This window comes from Peromyscus californicus, unplaced genomic scaffold (genome assembly GCF_007827085.1).
Source record: "Peromyscus californicus insignis strain IS unplaced genomic scaffold, ASM782708v3 Scaffold_2__1_contigs__length_46816999, whole genome shotgun sequence".
Classification (NCBI taxonomy): domain Eukaryota; kingdom Metazoa; phylum Chordata; class Mammalia; order Rodentia; family Cricetidae; genus Peromyscus; species Peromyscus californicus.
The window spans coordinates 33,214,065-33,233,263 of NW_026294540.1; the positions used below are offsets into that span (position 1 = coordinate 33,214,065).

Below are 19,199 nucleotides of genomic sequence, written 5' to 3' on the forward strand. Positions count from 1 at the left end.
CTCCTGGCAAACTGCCTTTTCAGTACCAGGAAACAATGCCACCCACCTCAGGCTGTGACATGCTGCCGGCGTTTCCCATATCACAAGCTGATTCTCTTCATCAGCATGCAAGGGGACACAGGGAGAGCTCAGGCCCAGCTTGTCTACTGCAGGCCTGCTGAACTGCTCACCCTGTAGAAAATGAGCTGGAAGCCCTTGAGACCCACCGATAGCCTGTAGCCCAGTTCTGCACACCCACCAGGCAAGGCCCCAGCTCTCTGTCCACAGCTGTGGATATACGCTTGTTTCCGTGTGTGTCTGTACCCACGAGTGTGTGTGTGCACTTGATGGAGATGCTGACCACTCCTATCAAACACCTGCCCAGCAACATTTATCCCTTCATACTGGAGTCTGCTCAGGTGACTCAGCAAAGAAACTATCACACCACTCAATTGACTCCACATGGCCCCCAGAGAGTCACGTGGGGCTGCCTTGCATGCCCACAGTCTTGGTCCCCAAGGGACGGGTAGATAACAGCTGTGGAAGATGTGTTCTGCTACCTTCCTTCTGATCTGGGATTGATTTCACTCCCTTCCTCCCAAGCCCTTCCCAAGCAGGCTCCCCTCTGTCCTCCTCAACTCCATCCAGACTCCCCTGAAGCCCTCCTCAGTTCCCCTCAACTCCTTAGCTAAAAAACCAGCCCCACATCTGCCCACTCGCATCTGTCCCAGTGACTATTGCTGTGCTGACAAGTCATACCTGTGTCTCTTCCCCTCAGACCTTAGCTCAGGGCACAGGACTGCCAAGTTTTCCTTAAAGCCCCAGGACCCGGCCTCAAGCTAGACACTTAAAACCTTGCTTTTTGCTTATTTGTTCTTTTATTGATTGACAGACTCACCCCTGCAGACTCCTGACTGACACTCACACTGCAGACTCCTGACTGACAGTCTCCACTGCAGACTCCTGACTGACACTCACCACTGCAGACTCCTGACTGACACTCACACTGCAGACTCCTGACTGACACTCACCACTGCAGACTCCTGACTGACACTCACACTGCAGACTCCTGACTGACACTCTCCACTGCAGACTCCTGACTGACACTCACACTGCAGACTCCTGACTGACAGTCTCCACTGCAGACTCCTGACTGACACTCACACTGCAGGGTCCTGACTGACACTCACACTGCAGGGTCCTGACTGACACTCTCCACTGCAGACTCCTGACTGACACTTACACTGCAGGGTCCTGACTGACACTCACACTGCAGACTCCTGACTGACAGTCTCCACTGCAGACTCCTGACTGACACTCACACTGCAGACACTCACACTGCAGACTCCTGACTGACAGTCTCCACTGCAGACTCCTGACTGACACTCACCACTGCAGACTCCTGACTGACACACACACTGCAGACTCCTGACTGACACTCACACTGCAGGGTCCTGACTGACACTCACACTGCAGGGTCCTGACTGACACTCTCCACTGCAGACTCCTGACTGACACTTACACTGCAGGGTCCTGACTGACACTCACACTGCAGACTCCTGACTGACAGTCTCCACTGCAGACTCTTGACTGACACTCACACTGCAGACACTCACACTGCAGACTCCTGACTGACAGTCTCCACTGCAGACTCCTGACTGACAGTCTCCACTGCAGACTCCTGACTGACACTCACACTGCAGACTCCTGACTGACACTCACACTGCAGACTCCTGACTGACACTCACACTGCAGACTCCTGAATGACACTCACACTGCAGGGTCCTGACTGACACTCACACTGCAGACTCCTGACTGACAGTCTCCACTGCAGACTCCTGACTGACACTCACACTGCAGACACTCACACTGCAGACTCCTGACTGACACTCACACTGCAGACTCCTGACTGACACTCACACTGCAGACTCCTGACTGACACTCACACTGCAGACTCCTGACTGACACTCACACTGCAGGGTCCTGACTGACACTCACACTGCAGGGTCCTGACTGACACTCACACTGCAGGGTCCTGACTGACACTCACACTGCAGGGTCCTGACTGACACTCACCACTGCAGACTCCTGACTGACACTCACACTGCAGACTCCTGACTGACACTCACACTGCAGACTCCTGACTGACACTCACACTGCAGACTCCTGACTGACACTCACACTGCAGACTCCTGACTGACACTCTCCACTGCAGACTCCTGACTGACACTCACACTGCAGACTCTATCACTTGTTGATATCTAAATTTGCCCCTGAGGCTCACGGCATCCATCTTTCTCATTTTTAAAAGCTGTGGAGAATCTAATCATTCATTTGAAGTGTGCGGGCAGAGCCTACACTACAGCGGGTAGGTGTAATCACATGAAGGTCACATAGCTTTTAAGAGAAGGAGACGATGCCTGCTTTTAACAATTGACCTCACTGGACACTTTGCCTGCTTTCTAGGACACACCTGTCAGCATTTAGCTAATGAGCCACCCAGCTCTGGTCAATGGCCTTCCTCTAAAGCTTCCTTAAGCAAGACATTTGTAATTTTCCTAAACCTAGCTTACTCACTAGCTAGCTATTACATAAACAGCTCATTTTTAAAAAGCTCTTTTTTTGTTTGCTTGTTTTATTTTTTGTTTTTGTTTTTTGAGACAAGATTTCTCTGTGTATCGCTGGCTGTCCTGGAACTTGCTTTGTAGACGAGGCTGACCTCCAACTTGGAGATTCACCTGCCTCTGCCTCCCAAGTGCTGGGATTAAAGGCATGCACCACCACTGCCTAGCCTTTTTTTTTCAAGGACAATGTCTCATGCATCAAGGCTGACCAAGGATGACCTTGAACTTCTGATCCTCCTGCCTCTACTCCCTGAGTGCTAGATTCCAGGTGTCTAGCACCACACTTGTTGCTGGGGATGGAACCCTGGGCCTTGTGCTTGCTAAGCAAACCTCTGCTAACTGAGCTATGTCCCAGCCCTCGACAGTGTCTCTGAGGCTGAGACTCGGGTGACTGGAACCACATAGCTAGCTGTGCGTCATGGGATGGGCAGGTATTCTCAAGGGTTGCCAGGCTCAGATAATCAGCACCATTCCCATGACTGAACATCCCTCTCCCTCACCTTGAGGGCTGCTGTTTTCCGCTGTTCAGCCAAGAGCAGGTTCACCTCCTCTCTGGCCAGCGCCACCTCTGGGGGCTCGGAAGCCTCAGTCTCCTCTCCATCAGCATCCGCGGGCTCCTCTTCCTTCTCACCATTGTCCATGTTTGCTTGGTGGTGGGTCTTCTCTCGCTCCCAGCTGCAGCCAGGACAAGGTATCAGGGGCCAGTCGCGCCTGAGCTGAGGGTTCTACATCTCACACCCAGAGCCCTACAGGCCTGCTGGTCTCCTCACAGGCATGGGAAAACAATGGAGAGCAATCGGGTCTCCCTCATGATCTTATCCACATATGTATCCACCCCTGACCCACAGAGCCAGCCACAGCTCCCTCTTGTGGAAACACGCCTCTCTGATCCTTGCTGTCCTCAGGGGACAGCTGTGTGACCAGGGACACTAGGAGAGTGGCTGGGCTCTGCCAGCAAGGGTAACACATTGAGCCTAAACAGGACCTGTGGAAACAGGGCAGAGAAGGAGGGAAAAATGAGGAGGCCTTGGCAAGCAGGTGCCTGGCCAGGGGCAAGTACTGTGACTGAATTGGGTTTTGGTTTTTGGTAATTCAGGAGAGAGGAGGAAGGTGAGGATGATGATGGCCGTGACCACACAAAGGGAGGTGACTTACAGTTGTCACTCCAGCACCTGGGAGATGGAAGCAGGAAGGTCACAAGTTCCAGGCCAGCCTGAGTTCTATAGCAAGACCCTATTCCAAACAAAGAGGATGACGGGAAGGAGAAAGGAAGAGGAAGGGAGGGAGGGGAGGGGAGGAGAAGGGGAGGGGAACTATGGGGTGAAGCAAGAGTGGAGAGTGAAAAGAAGCAACGGGGTTGAGTGCGACAGTGCTGTCTGAAATCACCCGAGTGGGTGGCCATGTGTCCAGGTCTCTCCAGGGCAGCTGGAGGGACACTCACTGTCCCAGCGTAATGACTACTGGAGTCCCTGTCACCTCAAGACGCCTGGTGTGGATAGTGGGCATCCCAGCTAGTCTCTGCACAGGGTCACTCTGCCTTCAGATCAGGGGCACATGGGTAAGTGGACCATGGGAGAGAGACTGTTAATATTTACTGACTGGGCTGGAGAGATGGCTCAGAGGTTAATTAAGAGCACTGACTGCTCTTCCAGAGGTCCTGAGGTCAATTCCCAGCAACCACATGGCAGCTCACAACCATCTGTAATGAGATCTTGTGCCCTCTCTGGCCTGCAGTCATACATGCTGAATACATAATAAATAAATAAATCTTAAAAAAAATATTTACTGACCCTCTGGGTCGGCTCTGGACCCCAGTCATAAGAGGTCCAAGATGCTGTGGGATGGTCTGTATGTCAAATTACTCTGATTGGTCAATAAATAAAACACTGATTGGCCAGTGGCTAGGCAGGAAGTATAGGCGGGACTAACAGAGAGGAGAAAAGGAAGACCAGGAAGGCAGAAGGAGACACGGCCAGCCGCCACCAGGACAAGCAGCATGTGAAGATGCCAGCAAGCCACAAGCCACATGACAAGGTATAGATTTATAGAAATGCGTTAATTTAAGATATAAGAACAGTTAGCAAGAAGCCTGCCACAGCCATACAGTTTGTAACCAATATAAGTCTCTGTGTTTACTTGGTTGGGTCTGAGAGACTGTGGGACTGGCGGGTGACAGAGATTTGTCCTGACTGTGGGCCAGGCAGGAAAACTCTAGCTACACCAAGAGATCCAGAAGTGTCTCCCGCTTGGCCCAGCTTACCAATAGGGTCATAATAGGAGAGGAACAGAGACAGGGCCTGCTTTCTTGGGGACCTGTGGATGGTAGCAACCAGTGGCCCCCTCTGTTTCTTGGCTTCCCTTCCCTTAGGAGATTGCTATGCCCAGCAGCAGGGCACTCACTCTGCAATGGTAAGCAGGTGGCGAGACATGTCTATGTGCAGCTCAATGTTGGTATTCTCCAGCTCCACCAGGCTGCGCCGCATCTCCATCTGCTCCTTGAAAGCCCCAATAAGCTGTGCCCGGATCTTGTTCATCTGTAGACGACTGTCCTCCTCTGCATCATGGGGGATGGTGACTGCAGGAGGGAAGAGAGCTGGCTGGGCTGAACTCCATGCTCACTCACTAAAATGAGCCATGGCCCATGGACATGTGTGGATGGATGGAGGATGGGTGGGTGTGTGGGTGAGAGGATGTGTAGATGTGTGGGTGGATGAATGGGTAGGTAATTGATGGTGAATAAATTGATAAATGGATGGCTTTTGGTGTGGACAAATGGATGTGTGGATGGATGGATGGATGGATGGATGGATGGATGGATGGACAGATGGATAAATATGTGGGTGAATGGATACACGGAAGTGTAGATGGATGGATAGATAAGAGGGCAGAGGGATGAATGAATGAGGGATGGGTAGGTAGATGAATGTGTATTTGGGTAGACGGATGGATGGGGAGATAGGTGGGTGGATAAAGGGATGTGTGAGTGGATAGATGAATAAATGGAGGGATATATATGAGGGTGGATATATATATGGAGAGATGGGTGGGTGGATGGATAGATGGGGAGATGAGTGGGTGGATGAACTTGTATTTGGGTGGACAGATAGATGGGGAGAAGGGTGGATGATGGAGAGATGGGGAGATGGGTGGTGGATGGATAGATGGGGAGATGGGTGGGTGGATGGATAGATGGGGAGATGGGTGGGTGGATGGATAGATGGGGAGATGGGTGGGTAGATGGATAGATGGGGAGATGGGTGGGTGGATGGATAGATGGGGAGATGGGTAGGTGGATGGATAGACGGGGAGATGGGTGGGTTGATGGATGAATGGATAGAGAAAAGGCATGTGGATGAGTAGTTGGCTGGGTAGCACATAGATGGATAGGTGGAAGCATGACAGATGGGTATATATCATGGTCTTTGAAAACCTTAATTGTTGTCTAATTGATACATTACCCACTCGATACACATTTCACATTCCCCAGCACTTTACTTTTTAGCTGGCCCAAGAAGTGAGAGCTATTTCAGTGTACACCAGTTTCCCAAAGTATTTGAGACTTTTCAATATGTTTACTGCTGCTAAGAACTCTATATGGCTGGCAAGATGGCTCAGTGGGTAAGGGTAGTTGCAGCCAAGCCTAACAACGCAAGTTCAATCCCCAGGACCCACATGGTAGAAGAAGTGAGCCAATTTCTGCAAGCTGTCCTCTGACCTACACACACACACACACACACACACACTAAAATAAAAATGAAAATAATTCTTCTGTGAATTGTCTATTAATCTTGTCCCTCTTAATCATTGGGCTGCTTGCTTGTTTTTATTGATTTTAGAAGTCCTCTGGAAATTACAGCAAAACTTATCTTTATAAACCTCTTGTGTGTGGTATGTGTGCATGTCTAATGGACTTGACTTTGGTACATATGTCCTTTTGGGGGTGGAGGGTTATATGTGTATATGCTGTGTAAATGTTGACACGGGTCTGTGTGTACATGCATGCAGTCACATGTGCCCATGCCAGACTAGAGGTCAATGTTGGGTGTCTTTTGGAGTCTCTCCCTACCTTATGCTTTGATACAGTGTCTCTCACTTATCCTGCAGCTCCTCAACTGGCTGGACTAGATGGCCATCGAGCTCCAGGAATCCTTCAGACCCTTCCTTTACCCAGTGCTGGGGTTAGAGACACCCAGTGCTGCCTGGCTTTTTGTTTTGTTCTGTTTTTCGAGACAGGGTTTCTTTGGGTAGCAGCCCTGGCTGTCCTGGAACTCACCTCGTAGGCTAGGCTGTATTCTAACTCACAGAGATCCACCTGCCTCTGCCTCGCAAGTGCTGGGATTAAAGGTGTGCACCACACACCCAGCCTGCTGCACCTGGTTTTTCTGTGAGTGCTGAGAATCCTAACAGGTCCTCATGCTTCCACAGCAGGCAGTGACTGGGTCACCTCCCAGATCCACACAGGCGTCCTTAGAATCTGTTTTTGCAAGTTTTACAGGTTTTATCTTTCTTTCTTTCCTCCTTTTTTTGAGAGACAGAGAGAAACACACACACACACACACACACACACACACACACACACACACACACAGAGAGAGAGAGAGAGAGAGAGAGAGAGAGAGAGAGAGAGAGAGAGAGAGAGAGAGAGAGAGTCTTGTCTCCCTGGCTGGCCTCAAGTTCTCTATAACCTGAATTCAGTCCCCAAAGCCATGTGTGATAGCACCCATTTATAACCCTAGTGCTGAATCACAGGAGAGGCAAAGATAAGTGGATCCCTAGGGCACACTGGCCAGCCGGCATAGCCTAATTTCTAAGTCCCAAGTCTAGAGAGAAACCCTGTCTCAAAAATTAGTATCGGGGCCCGAGAGATGTCTTAGCATTTAAGAGCACTGGCTATTCTTCAGAGGACCCAGGTTTGACTCCCAGCACCCACGTGGTGGCTGGCAACTATCTGTAACTACACCCTTTTCTGGCCTCCTTGGGCACTGCATACCTGTGGGGCACAGACATACATGCAGATAGAACATCCATACACACACAATAAATAAAAAGTTTAAAGTCAATTTAAAAATAAGAGCCAGATGCAGAGGGCAGGGCACACTCTTTTAATTCTATCACTCAGGAGGCAGAGGCAGGAGGATTTCTGTGAGTTCAAAGCTAGCCTGGTCTACACAGTGAGTTCCAGGACAGCCAAGGCTACATAGAGAGACCTTGTCTCAAAAACAAAAAGCAAAATTAAAAGAAGGCAGTCCCTATGAGCCCTCTGAGGTTCTGCTGGGTTCACCTGCTATTCTGAGTCTTGACTCAGCGAGGTCTAACTGCTCTTCTTTCTCTCCTTCTGTCTTTTCTTTCGGAGGCTGGTCACAGCCTGAGATGCCTTTTCTGGTGCTCTAGCTTCCTTATTATTTCTTGGAAGGTCCCCTCCCTCATTTACCAGGCAGCTGAATGTCAGCCACATGAGCTAACCACCCTGCCTAAATCTCAAGCTCCTACCTATGAATCTATAATAGTTTTCTCCTTTAAAAAAAAAAAAAAAGGTAGAGAGCAAGGAAGATACTTAACACTGACCTTTGACCTCCACATGCAGAAGTATACAGGTGTACACACACACACACACACACACACACACACACACACACACCCCAAAAAAGAAAGAAAATGAAATTAAAAACAAACAAACACACACAAGCCAGATATAGTGGTGCATGCCTTTAATCCCAGCACTTGGGATATGGAAGCAAGCAGATCACTGTGAGTTCAAGGCCAGCCTGGTCTACAGAGTAAGTTCTAGGACAGCCAGAGCTACACAATGAGACCCTGTCTCAAAAAAAAAAAAAAAAAAAAAAAAACGCAAAAAACAAAACAACAACAAAAAACCCCCATAAAATAGTCTAGTCCCCATATCTTGTAGGCTAGAAACTAGAACCAGCCTGAGGCTCCCAGGGAAGCAAGAACAATAGCCCTGGACAGGGTCAGTCGGTCACTGTGAGTGTAAATAATCAGAATGGCCACGGCCTGGCACTTGGGCCAGGAGAAGCAATGGGCCCATGGAACCTGGATGTTGGGCACAGAGCACTAGCAGCGAGAGGGTACTGAGCCATCAGGGCTCGCTGGAGACACAGGCCTGCACTTGGCACTACCTTGTATATCCAGGACGTTGGGGTCACTTTTCTTCTCCTTGTCCTGCTTCTCAATCTTTGACTTGAGGTGCTCAATTTCCCTGCGCAGGTCAGAGATGACGTCGGTGTACTGTGCGATGCGGTAGGAGACATTCAGCAGATTGCGCTTGACCTGATGGTGAGGACAAGTGCCTAAGGTCAGGCATGGTGAGAAGTGTCCTGAAGGGCAGGCTCGAGAGATGACATGGTGGGTGTGGTGACTGGCTTTGTCAGCTGGACACAACTTGCAATCACCCTGGGAAGAGAGTCTCAAAGAGGGATTATCTACATTGGGCTGGGTTATGGGCATGTCTGAGGGGGATTGTCCTAAAAGTGAATTGATGATACCCACATGGGCAGCACCATTCCCTACGTATGTGGGGAGGGGGGTAGTCCTGAACTACATGAGAATGGAGAAACGGAGCAGAGCATAAGCAAGCAAGCATTAGCTCCTCTCTTTGCCTCGATTCTCCCCGAGTGGTGAACTGGAGTTATGAGTCATTTCTCATTTTGGGATTGCTTCTGTCTGGGTATCTTACCACCACAGCAGGAATGGAATGAGAACACAGGGATGGGAGGACCCAACGTCATGGCTACATCATGCTGTCTATGAATGTGTTGGGCCTTGTGCTGGGATGTGTGTGGCCCATGGCCGGGCAGGTTGGACACATGTCAGTGCTGTTCATCCTCAGAAGAGGAAAGGGTCTCCTGACGCTGGCTACAGCACAGAGGAGTGTTGAGAACCCTGGGCTCAGCGCATTCAGCCAGACACAGAAGAAGACTCTGTGTGACTGGTTTCCATGCAGCCTCCCGAGCAGTCAGATTCTGGGAAAGCAGAGTGGGAGAGCCAGGGCCTGGGGAGGGGCTGGGAGTCTTGAATGGAGCGCATTTAATGGAGACTGAGCTGAGGTTTGGTGAGGTGTGTAAGTTCTAAAGGGAGACAACAGTTCTGGTAGCACCACAGGGTGACTACACCAAGGCTACCATGCCGCGGACTCACAGTGATTAAAACTGAAATTTGGGTGGCCATAGGGGTGATTCGGTTGGTAAAGGTGATGGCCACCAAGCCTGTCGGCCCAGAACCTACATGGTGGAAGAAGAGCTGACTCCCACAAGTTGTCCTCTGACAGCCATGTGCTTGCCATGACAAGCATACATGCGCACACCAAATACACATGGAATAAAGAAATTACTAAATGAAGCCTGGCGGCAGTGGCGCACGCCTTTAATCCCAACACTTGGGAGGCAGAGGCAGTCAGATCTCTGAGTTCGAGGGCAACCTGGTCTATAGAACAAGTTCCAGGACAGCCAGGGTTACAGAAAAAAACCCTGTCTCAAAAAACTGAAATAAAAATATTTGTTCCATGCATATCTTACCATAATAAAAAATTTCAAATAATCCATCAGGATTTTTTTTTTTAGAAGTCTCCCCACCAGTAACTATTACAACCGCTGATTGTGTGTCTGTGAGTGTTGGGGGGATCCATGTTCATGTGGGTGTACATGTGTGTGCTCATGTGTGTACAGGTCAGAAATCAACTTCAGGTGTCCTTCCTCAGGCTCCATCTACCTTGTTTTTAAATTTTAATTATTTAATTAATTTTGAGTTTCACCATGTATCCCTGGCTGGCCTGAGTTTTCCTAATGTAGATCAGGCTGGCCTTGAACTCACAGTGATCGATCCACTTGCCTCCTGAATGTTGACTTTAAAGGCCTGCAGTATGATGCCCAGCTCACCTTGTTCTTTTGAGGTGGGGGTCTCTCGATAGCCTGGAACTTGACAAAGAGGCTAGGCCAGCCACAGAGATCTGTCTGTGTCCTTTCTAGCACAAGAATTATAGATGCATGTTGCCACATCTGGCTTTTTTTGGGGGGGGGGGGGCAGTTTCGAGACAGGGTTTCTCTGTGTAGTTTTGGAGCCTGTCCTGGATCTCGTTCTGTAGACCAGGCTGGCCTCGAACTCACAGAGATCCTCCTGGCTCTGCCTCCCGAGTGCTGGGATTAAAGGTGTGCACCACCACTGCCCAGCTCTGGCTTTTTTTTTTTAAAATGTGGGTCTAGGTACTGAAGTCGGCCATCCTTCCCACTCACTTACCCTTGTCTTGATATTCTTTGCCCTGTAGGCATAGAGCAGTGTGGTTCTTGACTCCTCAAAACTTGTGCTGGCCGGGCTGATGTGAGCAATCATCACTGTGCGGCTGTTGCCTCCCAGGGCATCCTGCTCAGTGAGAACCACAGAATTGGGTTGATGGGAGCCATGGGATCCCTGCCTCACCAGTGGCCCCAGCCCTCCCCCAGGTCCATCAGAGGTCTGGAAGAAAGGCAACTGATGCTGGCACCAGAGTGAGGCTAGTGCCTGAGGAGCAGATTCACGGGATAAGTGGTGCCTACTCCAGGCCCCCCCATCTGACTGCTGCTTTGATGAGAGCAGGTTAGACCAAGAGGGCAGATGTGGGGACATTTATTTGCTGCTTGCTTATTTATTTATCTAGGCAGCATCAAGCTCAGTATAAAGAAAAGTTTTCACAGGTTACAGCTACCCATGATGGGATTGGTGCCTTGGGAAGTAGTGCGCTCCCTGTTACTAGGGGCATGTGAGCGAGGATAGACCACACTCAGGAGGGTGATGGGAGGTCAGGCAGTGGCCACATACTCAGACTTGTACAGAGTGATGTCTCCAGGGCTCGCTCTCAGCCTCTGTGCTGGCAGGATTCCTGGAAGGTACTGTCCGCGGTGGTGGCCCTGCCCAGCCCCAGCTGGGCACCTACCTTCAGCAGGCGCGTGAGTTTGCTGTCGCGGAAGTTCACGTACTGAGCGCGGCTGCCGCCCTTCTCGCTGAGTGCGTTGATGCAGTTGCCCAGGGCCAGCAGGGAGCGGTTGATGTGTGCACCCTCCTTCATTCTCTTGCCTCGGTTCTGAGTCTGAGCAGGAGCAGAGAGGCCAGGCTGAACACGGACTGGGTCTCTTCCTACTGCTGTCTTCCCTTCCCCATCCCCAGGGAGGGGACCCAAGTCCAGGGGGATGGGGAACGGCCCTGCCTGCTCTGGTACTGAGGGTCGTAAGTCCGAAGGCCTGGAGACCCCTTGACAGAACATCACTAGTAGAGTATTAAGCATCTATTCTCAGGAGCTATAGAGCTGATTGACATAGGAAAGATAACTGAAATCAACAGACTTGAGCCTAGACAACACTGCTTACAACAAAATGCAAATGAGTGGGTTTTGCCTAGGAAGTACCCCACCTCCAACCCTTACCCTACACCCCACAGGTCCCCTGATGACTCTCTGAGAGTCCACGGCCTCAGCACCTGATCTTTCCAACACAGCCCCACTTATTTCCTCTGAAGCAGACTCTGTAGCAGTCACCTGCCTCCACACATGACCAGGGTTGTTTCATCTGCTGCCCCATAGGACGCAAGCTCTGGTAAGTCACACCTGTCCCTGTGGGCCATGCGTCTGGACACCTGCAGGCAGCTGGCCATCGTGAGTGTTCAATGGCATGAGATAAATGAGGAGGTGAAGATGTGTGCAGAAGCCAGCAAACACATCTGAGCCCAGCATCCACAGGGTGACTCACAACCATCTGTCACTCTAGTTCCAGAGAATCAGATACCCTCTTCTGGCCTTTACGGTACTAGTACACAAGTGGTGCATGGACATACAGACTGGATTTAATGTTGTCGGCCTTGAACTCACTATGTAGCTGAGGGTGGCCTTGAACTTCTGATTATCCTATGTCCACCTCTGGATTATATACCCACTTACTACCATGTGCTGGGGTTATATACATGCACGACCAGACATGTTTTACCCAGTGCTGAAGATAGAACCTGGGACTTTATGTGTGCTAGACAAACACTCCACCAGCTGAGTTACGTCCCCAGCCCCTTCTTTCTGTTTTCAGATAGAGTCTTGCTCTATCATCCAGGCTAGCCTGAGACTCATGGTCCTCCTCCCTCAGCCTCTCAAGCGCTGGGATGACAGGCATGCACCACTGTGGCCGCCTCCAAGTCTGTATAGTAAAGCAGGGACAGTGCCAAGCTTGAATTTGGCCAGGGAAGGCTATGGCTATGGGGATTACAAGCATCATTGCCTGGTATGTGTACTGGAGGGGCAGAGAAATGCCGCCTGCTGGTAACACTGGGTCTGCCAAGGCCTAAATCAACTCCTCTTCTAGCCCAGGCCTGAGCTGGGTCCCCGGCCTGAAGGAATGCCTGGGCCACAGGGTAGCATCCAGGAAGCACAGCAGCAAAACCAGGGGACCCACAAGCTGGAAAGGGGCTGTGGCAACACAGCCTTTTCTTCCATGGTCCCTGCGCACCTACCTATCTGCCCACAGTGTGCAACTCCAAATGCTTTTCCTTGTACTCTAACCCAACTCCTCAGGACATGTCTGGGCTCAACCCTAAGATTCCTGCCACAGGCTCTGTAGGCTGTGAAAGCACAGGCCTCCCTGGATACTGCTATCTGATTACATGGGTCACCCCAACATGTGGAGCTTCCCAGGCCCAGGATGAGCCCACGCAGCAAATGGGACACCCTCAGTAGGTGCAGGATGAGCTGCCTGCCACAGGGGAAACCCTCTAGAAGCATTGGCTCCTTCCTTACTAAATGCTTGCAGGATTCATTACCTAAGACTCAGCCACCTCTTCTGGGCCCAACACTGTTCTGGGTACCAAAGCCCACTAAGACAGAGGGTGACAGACAGCAAGTTGAAAGACAGTCATGACATCTGAAAGTGCGTGCACCCCAGAGGGGCAGTACCTGGGCTGCACGCTCCGCGCCTGCCAGGTCCACCATGAAGAGCCTCCCGAGGCGCACTTCCTCTGCCAGGTCGCCACTTCGGCTTTTCTGGTGCACAGTGACCTGCAGTACGGCATGGGAGCGGGATGAAGTCTTGTTGGTAGCTGTGGGCTCCTGGGTACGCTGCCGGTTGCCTTTGGTTAGTAGCTGCATGATCTGAGGGCAGAGGGAGAAAAAGGCAAGTCACAGACCTGAGTGGCCACATATTCACTCTAGAAAGAACCAAGAAAAAGGGAAAGGGTGGCTCTGGGGCTGGGACTCTTATAGCAGCAATTTCTGGTTTGTAGCATGATGTGATTAGTTAGCTAAATCAACTAGTAGAATTGAAGATTCTTGATGTGCACCCAATCTGCCCTTTCTCTACCAGTAACAGACATCACTAATGGTTTACCTATCTCTTTTTTTTTTTTCCTTTTTTTTTTAACACAAAAATCTTACTGTGGTGGCTGGTCTTATGTCAACTTGACATTAAACTAGCACTATCTGAAAATATCTGAGAAAATGCTTCCATGAGATAAGCCGGGCGGTGGTGGCACATGCCTTTAATCCCAGCATTCGGGAGGTAGAAACAGGCGGATCTCTGTGAGTTCAAGGCCAGCCTGGTCTACAAAGTGAGTTCCAGGAAAGGCGCAAAGCTACACAGAGAAACTCTGTCTCAAAAAAGATACAGCTGTAAGCCATTTTCTTTACTAGTGATTGATGGGGAAGGGCCCACCCAGCCCGTTGTGGGTGGTGCCATCCCTAGGCTGGAGGTCTTAGATTCTATAAGAAAGCAGGCTGGGCTGGGCAATGGTAGTGCACACCTTTAATCCCAGCCCTTGGGAGGCAGAGCCAGGCGGATCTCTGTGAGTTTGAGGCAAACCTGGTCTACAGAGCGAGATCCAGGACTGGCACCAAAACTACACAGAGAAACCCTGTCTCAAAAAACCCAAAAAAAAAAAAAAAAAAAAAAAAAAAAGAAAGAAAGAAAGAAAGAAAGCAGGCTGAGCAAGCCAACAAGCAGAACCCTTCCCTAGACTCTGCATCAGCTCCTGCTTCCAGGTTCCTGCCCTGTTAAGAGTTCCAGTTCTGACTTCCTTCAATGATAAACAGTGATATGGAACCATAGGTCAAATTAACCCCTACCTTTCCAACTTGTCTTTTGGTCATGGTGTTTCATCACAGCAATAGAAACCCCAACTAAGACACATCATCTAGGTTAACCTAACTCACTTACGTAACCAGGGATGACCTTGAATTTCTGATCCTCCTGCCTCCAACTCCTGAATGCTGGGATTGCAATGTGTGCCTCCATGCCCAGTTTATACAGTACTGGGGATGGAACCCATGAATTCATGCATGCTAGGCAAGCACTGCACCAGCTGAGCTGCATCCCCAGCCCAACTCACCCCTTCTCCACAGAGCCTAGAGCAGCCCTGACCTTTTCAAGTACAACTCCAGGCAGCTGCAGAGCTGCTGGGGTTGGCAATGGGAGTGAACCCCTCTGCCACACAAGCAGCTACAGAACTGGAACAGCCACCCTCTGCTGAGCCCCTGCTGTGTAGGGACCAGAGCTAGGACTGCAGTGTATGGAGCAAGAGTAGGGGAAGCTGAGATGCTCACTGTCATTCCGACCATGGTAGCTCATATCTGTCATCCTAACATTTGAGAGGCTGAGGCAGGAGGATTGCTGTAAGTGTAAGCCCAGCCTGGGCTACATAGTGAATCCCAGGCTATAGGCTACAGTGTGAAATCTTGTCTCAAAAACAAAATCCAGGGCTAAAGAGACGGCTCTGTTAGTAAAGGGATTGCTGCACGAACTGAGGTTTGATCCCAGAATCAATGAAAAAAAAAAAAAAAAAGCTGGACATAGTGGCATGTGTTTGTAATCCCAGTGCTGGAAAGAGCAGGATGACCAGGGCAGCCAGTATACTATTTGGTAAGTTCTAGACCAATTAAAAAAAAAAAAAAACCCAAGATGGAGGACTGGAGAGATGGCTCAGCAGTTAAGAGCACTGGATGCTTCTCCAGAGGACCAGAGTTCAATTCCCAGCATCTGCATGGCAGCCCACGTCTATCTATAGCTCCAGTTCCAGGAGATCCATTGCCCTCTTCTGGTCTCTGTAGGCCATGCACGTGGTGCACAGACATACACAGGAAAAAAACTCATACACATGAAATAAAAATAAATCTTTTTAAAGAAGTTGTCCTCTAAGCCAGGTGGTGGTGGCACACACCTTTAATCCCAGGACTCAGGAGGTCGAGGCAGGCGGATCTTTGTGAGCTCGAGGCCAGCCTGGTCTCCAAAGCGAGTTCCAGGAAAGGCGCAAAGCTACACAGAGAAACCCTGTCTGGAAAAACCAAAAAAAAAAAAAGAAGGCAGAGGCAGGTGGGCTAACCTGGTCTAATAGCAAGTTCCAACCCAGCCCGAACTATATAGAAAGACCTTGTCTTTAAAAAAAAGAAACAAAGACAAGGAGAAGGAAGGGAAGCAGGGGAGTAGGTGAGGGAGGGAGACCAGGGGAGCCAGTGCAGGAAAACTTGCTGACAGGATCGATAGGTGATGTCTGCCTGGAGCACCAGCAAGGAGGCATAGTTGATTGCAGAGATCTGAGATCTCAGATCAAGTCCAGATGTTTGGAAACAGCTCAGCTTGGACCAGCCTGCTGGTCACTGCTCAGCAAACTTGAACAAGGAGAACTTTATGGGCTGGGCTGTGACCCTCACCTCTTGAGCATTTGAGGTGGATACTTCTGTGATGCCTGCAATTTGGATGCTGCCTCTAGAATCTTCTCTCAGCTCCAGAAACCCAGAAGATGGATTCAGGAGGTCACGGATGACTTCGTTATAAATCTGGAGCAGAACAGAAAGGTTGGAACAAAGCAGCAAAGAATCATAAAGATAGGCTGGAGAAATGGCTCAGGGCTTGAGAGCACTGGCTGCTCTTGCAGAGGACTGGGGTTCAAGTCCCAGAACGCACATATAGTAGATTTCAACCATCTGTTACTCCGGTTCCACAGAATCTGACATCCCTTTTTGACTCTGTGGCTACCAGGAAAGCAAGTGGTATACAGACATACATACAGGGCAAAACACACCCATACACATAAAATAAATTTTAAAAAGATTTTTTTTGGGTTTTTTTTTTTTTTGAGACAGGGTTTCTCTCTATAGTCCTAGCTGTCCTGGAACTCACTCTGTGGATCAGACAGGCCTCCAACTCAGAGATCCTCCTGTCTCTGCCTCCTCAGTGCTGACATTAAAGGCATGCATCACTATGTCTAGCTTAAATTATTTTTTAATTATTTTATTAGTATGGGTGTTTTGCCAGCATCTATATCTGGGCAACACTTGTGTGCAATGCCCTGAGAGGCCAGAAGAGGATGTTGGATCACTTAAAACTGGAGTCACAGACAGTTGTGAGCTGCCAGGTGGGTGCTGGGAACTGAACCCAAGTCCTCTGGAAAAGCAGCCGGTGCTCCTACTTGCTGAGCCATCTCTCCAGCCCCCTAAAATATTTTTAAAAGAACTGGTTGGAAGCCTGAGCTGCTGGAGAGCTCACACCCTGAGGATGAATTCTACACAGGTAGTCAGTATTGTACCCATTCTGCAGATGATCCAACTGAGGCAGGAGAGCTGGCTCACCTCCAGGTAAGACATAGACACACTATATTCCATGTTGTCCTGGGTCTCCTCGATGGCCTGGAAGAGGTCAGTGAGGGTCTGCAGGTAGATGCCAGGCTCCGCATCCATGCCCAGCATGGTGTGGGTCTTCCCCGCACCTGCAGGAGGGTGGGGCTCAAATGTGCTGTGCAGTAAGAAGACTGATACCCTGCCTGGTTTCAGGGGGTGTTCTCTCGAAGGGGACACCACTGGCCCCTCCCCAACTGCCTTCCCCTTAAACCTGGCACATCACTGATGGATGAATGAATGAAGTAGCCAGGTTCCCACCTACACAGACAGGGTTCCAGCCCTCACCCAGGGAGAAGAGAACTGGCTTCATTCTGTAGCCCTCGGACCAGTCAAGCACTCACTACTGCATTTTTGGTATATTCTTGGCCCTTTCTTTCTCCTCTCCTTTTCTAATTTATTTGAAACAAGGTCTCATTATATAGCCCAGGCTGGCCTAGAACTTGTGAGCTTCCTGCCTTAGTCTCTCCAGGAACTGGGATGACAGGCCTATGCTTCCTGTTTACAAACACGGATTGAGCTTTACTCATCACCTCAGAGAAGAAATTCATGGTCCTCCTGAGCAGAAAAACACAGGCTGGGGTTGAATGTAGCATTAGCTTTGGGAAAGTTCCACCCCATGGCTATGTGCTCTGGGACAGCTATCTCATTTCCTGACTCCTTTCTGTGAGGGAGGAACATTCTCACCTCTCAGAGGTGTGGGCGGGGAAGCCCAGAGCACAGGTCCCTGGTGCCTGTAATGAGGCTCAGTGCTGGAGTACTAGCCTAGGATGCATGAGGCCCTGGGTTCAATCCCTGCTACTACCAAATGTGTGTGTGTGTGTGTGTGTGTGTGTGTGTATGTGTGTTTGTGTGTATGTATGCATATGTGTGTATGTATGTGTGTGTGCATATATATATGTGTGTGTGTGTGTGTGTGTGTGTGTGTGTGTATGTATATATGTATATGCGGGGGCTGGGGATGTGACTCAGTTGGTAGAGTACTCACCTAGAATACACATAACCCTGGATTCCATCTCTGGCATGGCATAAACCAGGCATGGTGACACACACTTATAATCCCAGAATTGGGTGATGGAGGCAGGAAGATTGGGAGTTCAAGATCATCCTTGGCTACATAGTGAGTTTAAGGTCAGCCTGGTCTACCTGAGACTTTAATCTCTAGAAAGGGGTAGGGACCTCTGGGGGCACCATGCCCATACCCTCCTGGAAACAATGCCAAACCCAGTACCTGAGGGGCCATAGGCAAAAACTGTCGCATTGTATCCAGAGATGACGCCCTCCACTAAATGCTGGATGGTGGCATGGTAAACAGCTTCCTGTGGACAGACAGGAGGACAGAGAGTCAGGGGACAGCCCAGCCTGAGTCAGGGGACCCATTGCTTAGAAAAGTCAGGGACCAGCACTTGGGAGGCAGAAGCAGGCAGATTTCTGTGAGTCTGAGGCCAGCCTGGTCTACATAGTGAGTTCTAGAACAGCCAGAGCTATAGAGAGATTCTTTCTTGAAAAAAAAAACGCAAAACAAACAAACAAAACAGAAAAGACAGGGCCCAGCATTAAGGAGGCAGAGGCAGGCCAGCCTGGTCTACACAGTGAGTTCCGGTTCGGCCAGGGCTACAGAGTGAGAGTACATCTCACAATTAAACAAACAAGAATTAGGGCTGGAGAGATGGCTCAGAGGTTAAGAGCACTGCTTGTTCTTCCAAAGGTCCTGAGTTCAATTCCCAGCAACCACATGGTGGCTTACAACCATCTGTAATGAGATCTGGTGCCCTCTTCTGGCCTGCAGGGATATGTGCAGGCAGAACACTGTATCCATAATAAATAAATAAATCTTAAAACAAACAAACAAACAAACAAGAATTTGGGAATTTCCCCCTAGGAGGCCTGACACATGCTAGGAATTAGTTACTCCTGAGGCTTCTGCCAAGAATGAGAGACTGGAGTTAGGGCTTAGAACTCTGCAGTCA

The 19,199-nt window shown here is 49.9% G+C and overlaps 1 protein-coding gene across 3 annotated transcripts in view; it reads right to left on the reverse strand.

Moving 5' to 3' along the window:
- The window catches only part of LOC128120351 (kinesin-like protein KIF19), a 52,954-nt gene that overhangs the window by 19,199 nt on the left and 14,556 nt on the right, over nucleotides 1–19,199 (reverse strand). For all 3 annotated transcript variants that reach the window (XM_052754222.1, XM_052754220.1, XM_052754221.1), the window contains 9 exons: nucleotides 18,461–18,548; nucleotides 17,185–17,321; nucleotides 16,267–16,392; nucleotides 13,522–13,716; nucleotides 11,527–11,679; nucleotides 10,854–10,976; nucleotides 8,741–8,891; nucleotides 5,004–5,178; nucleotides 3,104–3,278 (listed from right to left, as the gene is read on the reverse strand). In XM_052754222.1, coding sequence (XP_052610182.1) covers nucleotides 3,104–3,278; nucleotides 5,004–5,178; nucleotides 8,741–8,891; nucleotides 10,854–10,976; nucleotides 11,527–11,679; nucleotides 13,522–13,716; nucleotides 16,267–16,392; nucleotides 17,185–17,321; nucleotides 18,461–18,548 — 1,323 coding nt within the window. The remainder of the gene's footprint in view (nucleotides 1–3,103; nucleotides 3,279–5,003; nucleotides 5,179–8,740; nucleotides 8,892–10,853; nucleotides 10,977–11,526; nucleotides 11,680–13,521; nucleotides 13,717–16,266; nucleotides 16,393–17,184; nucleotides 17,322–18,460; nucleotides 18,549–19,199) is intronic.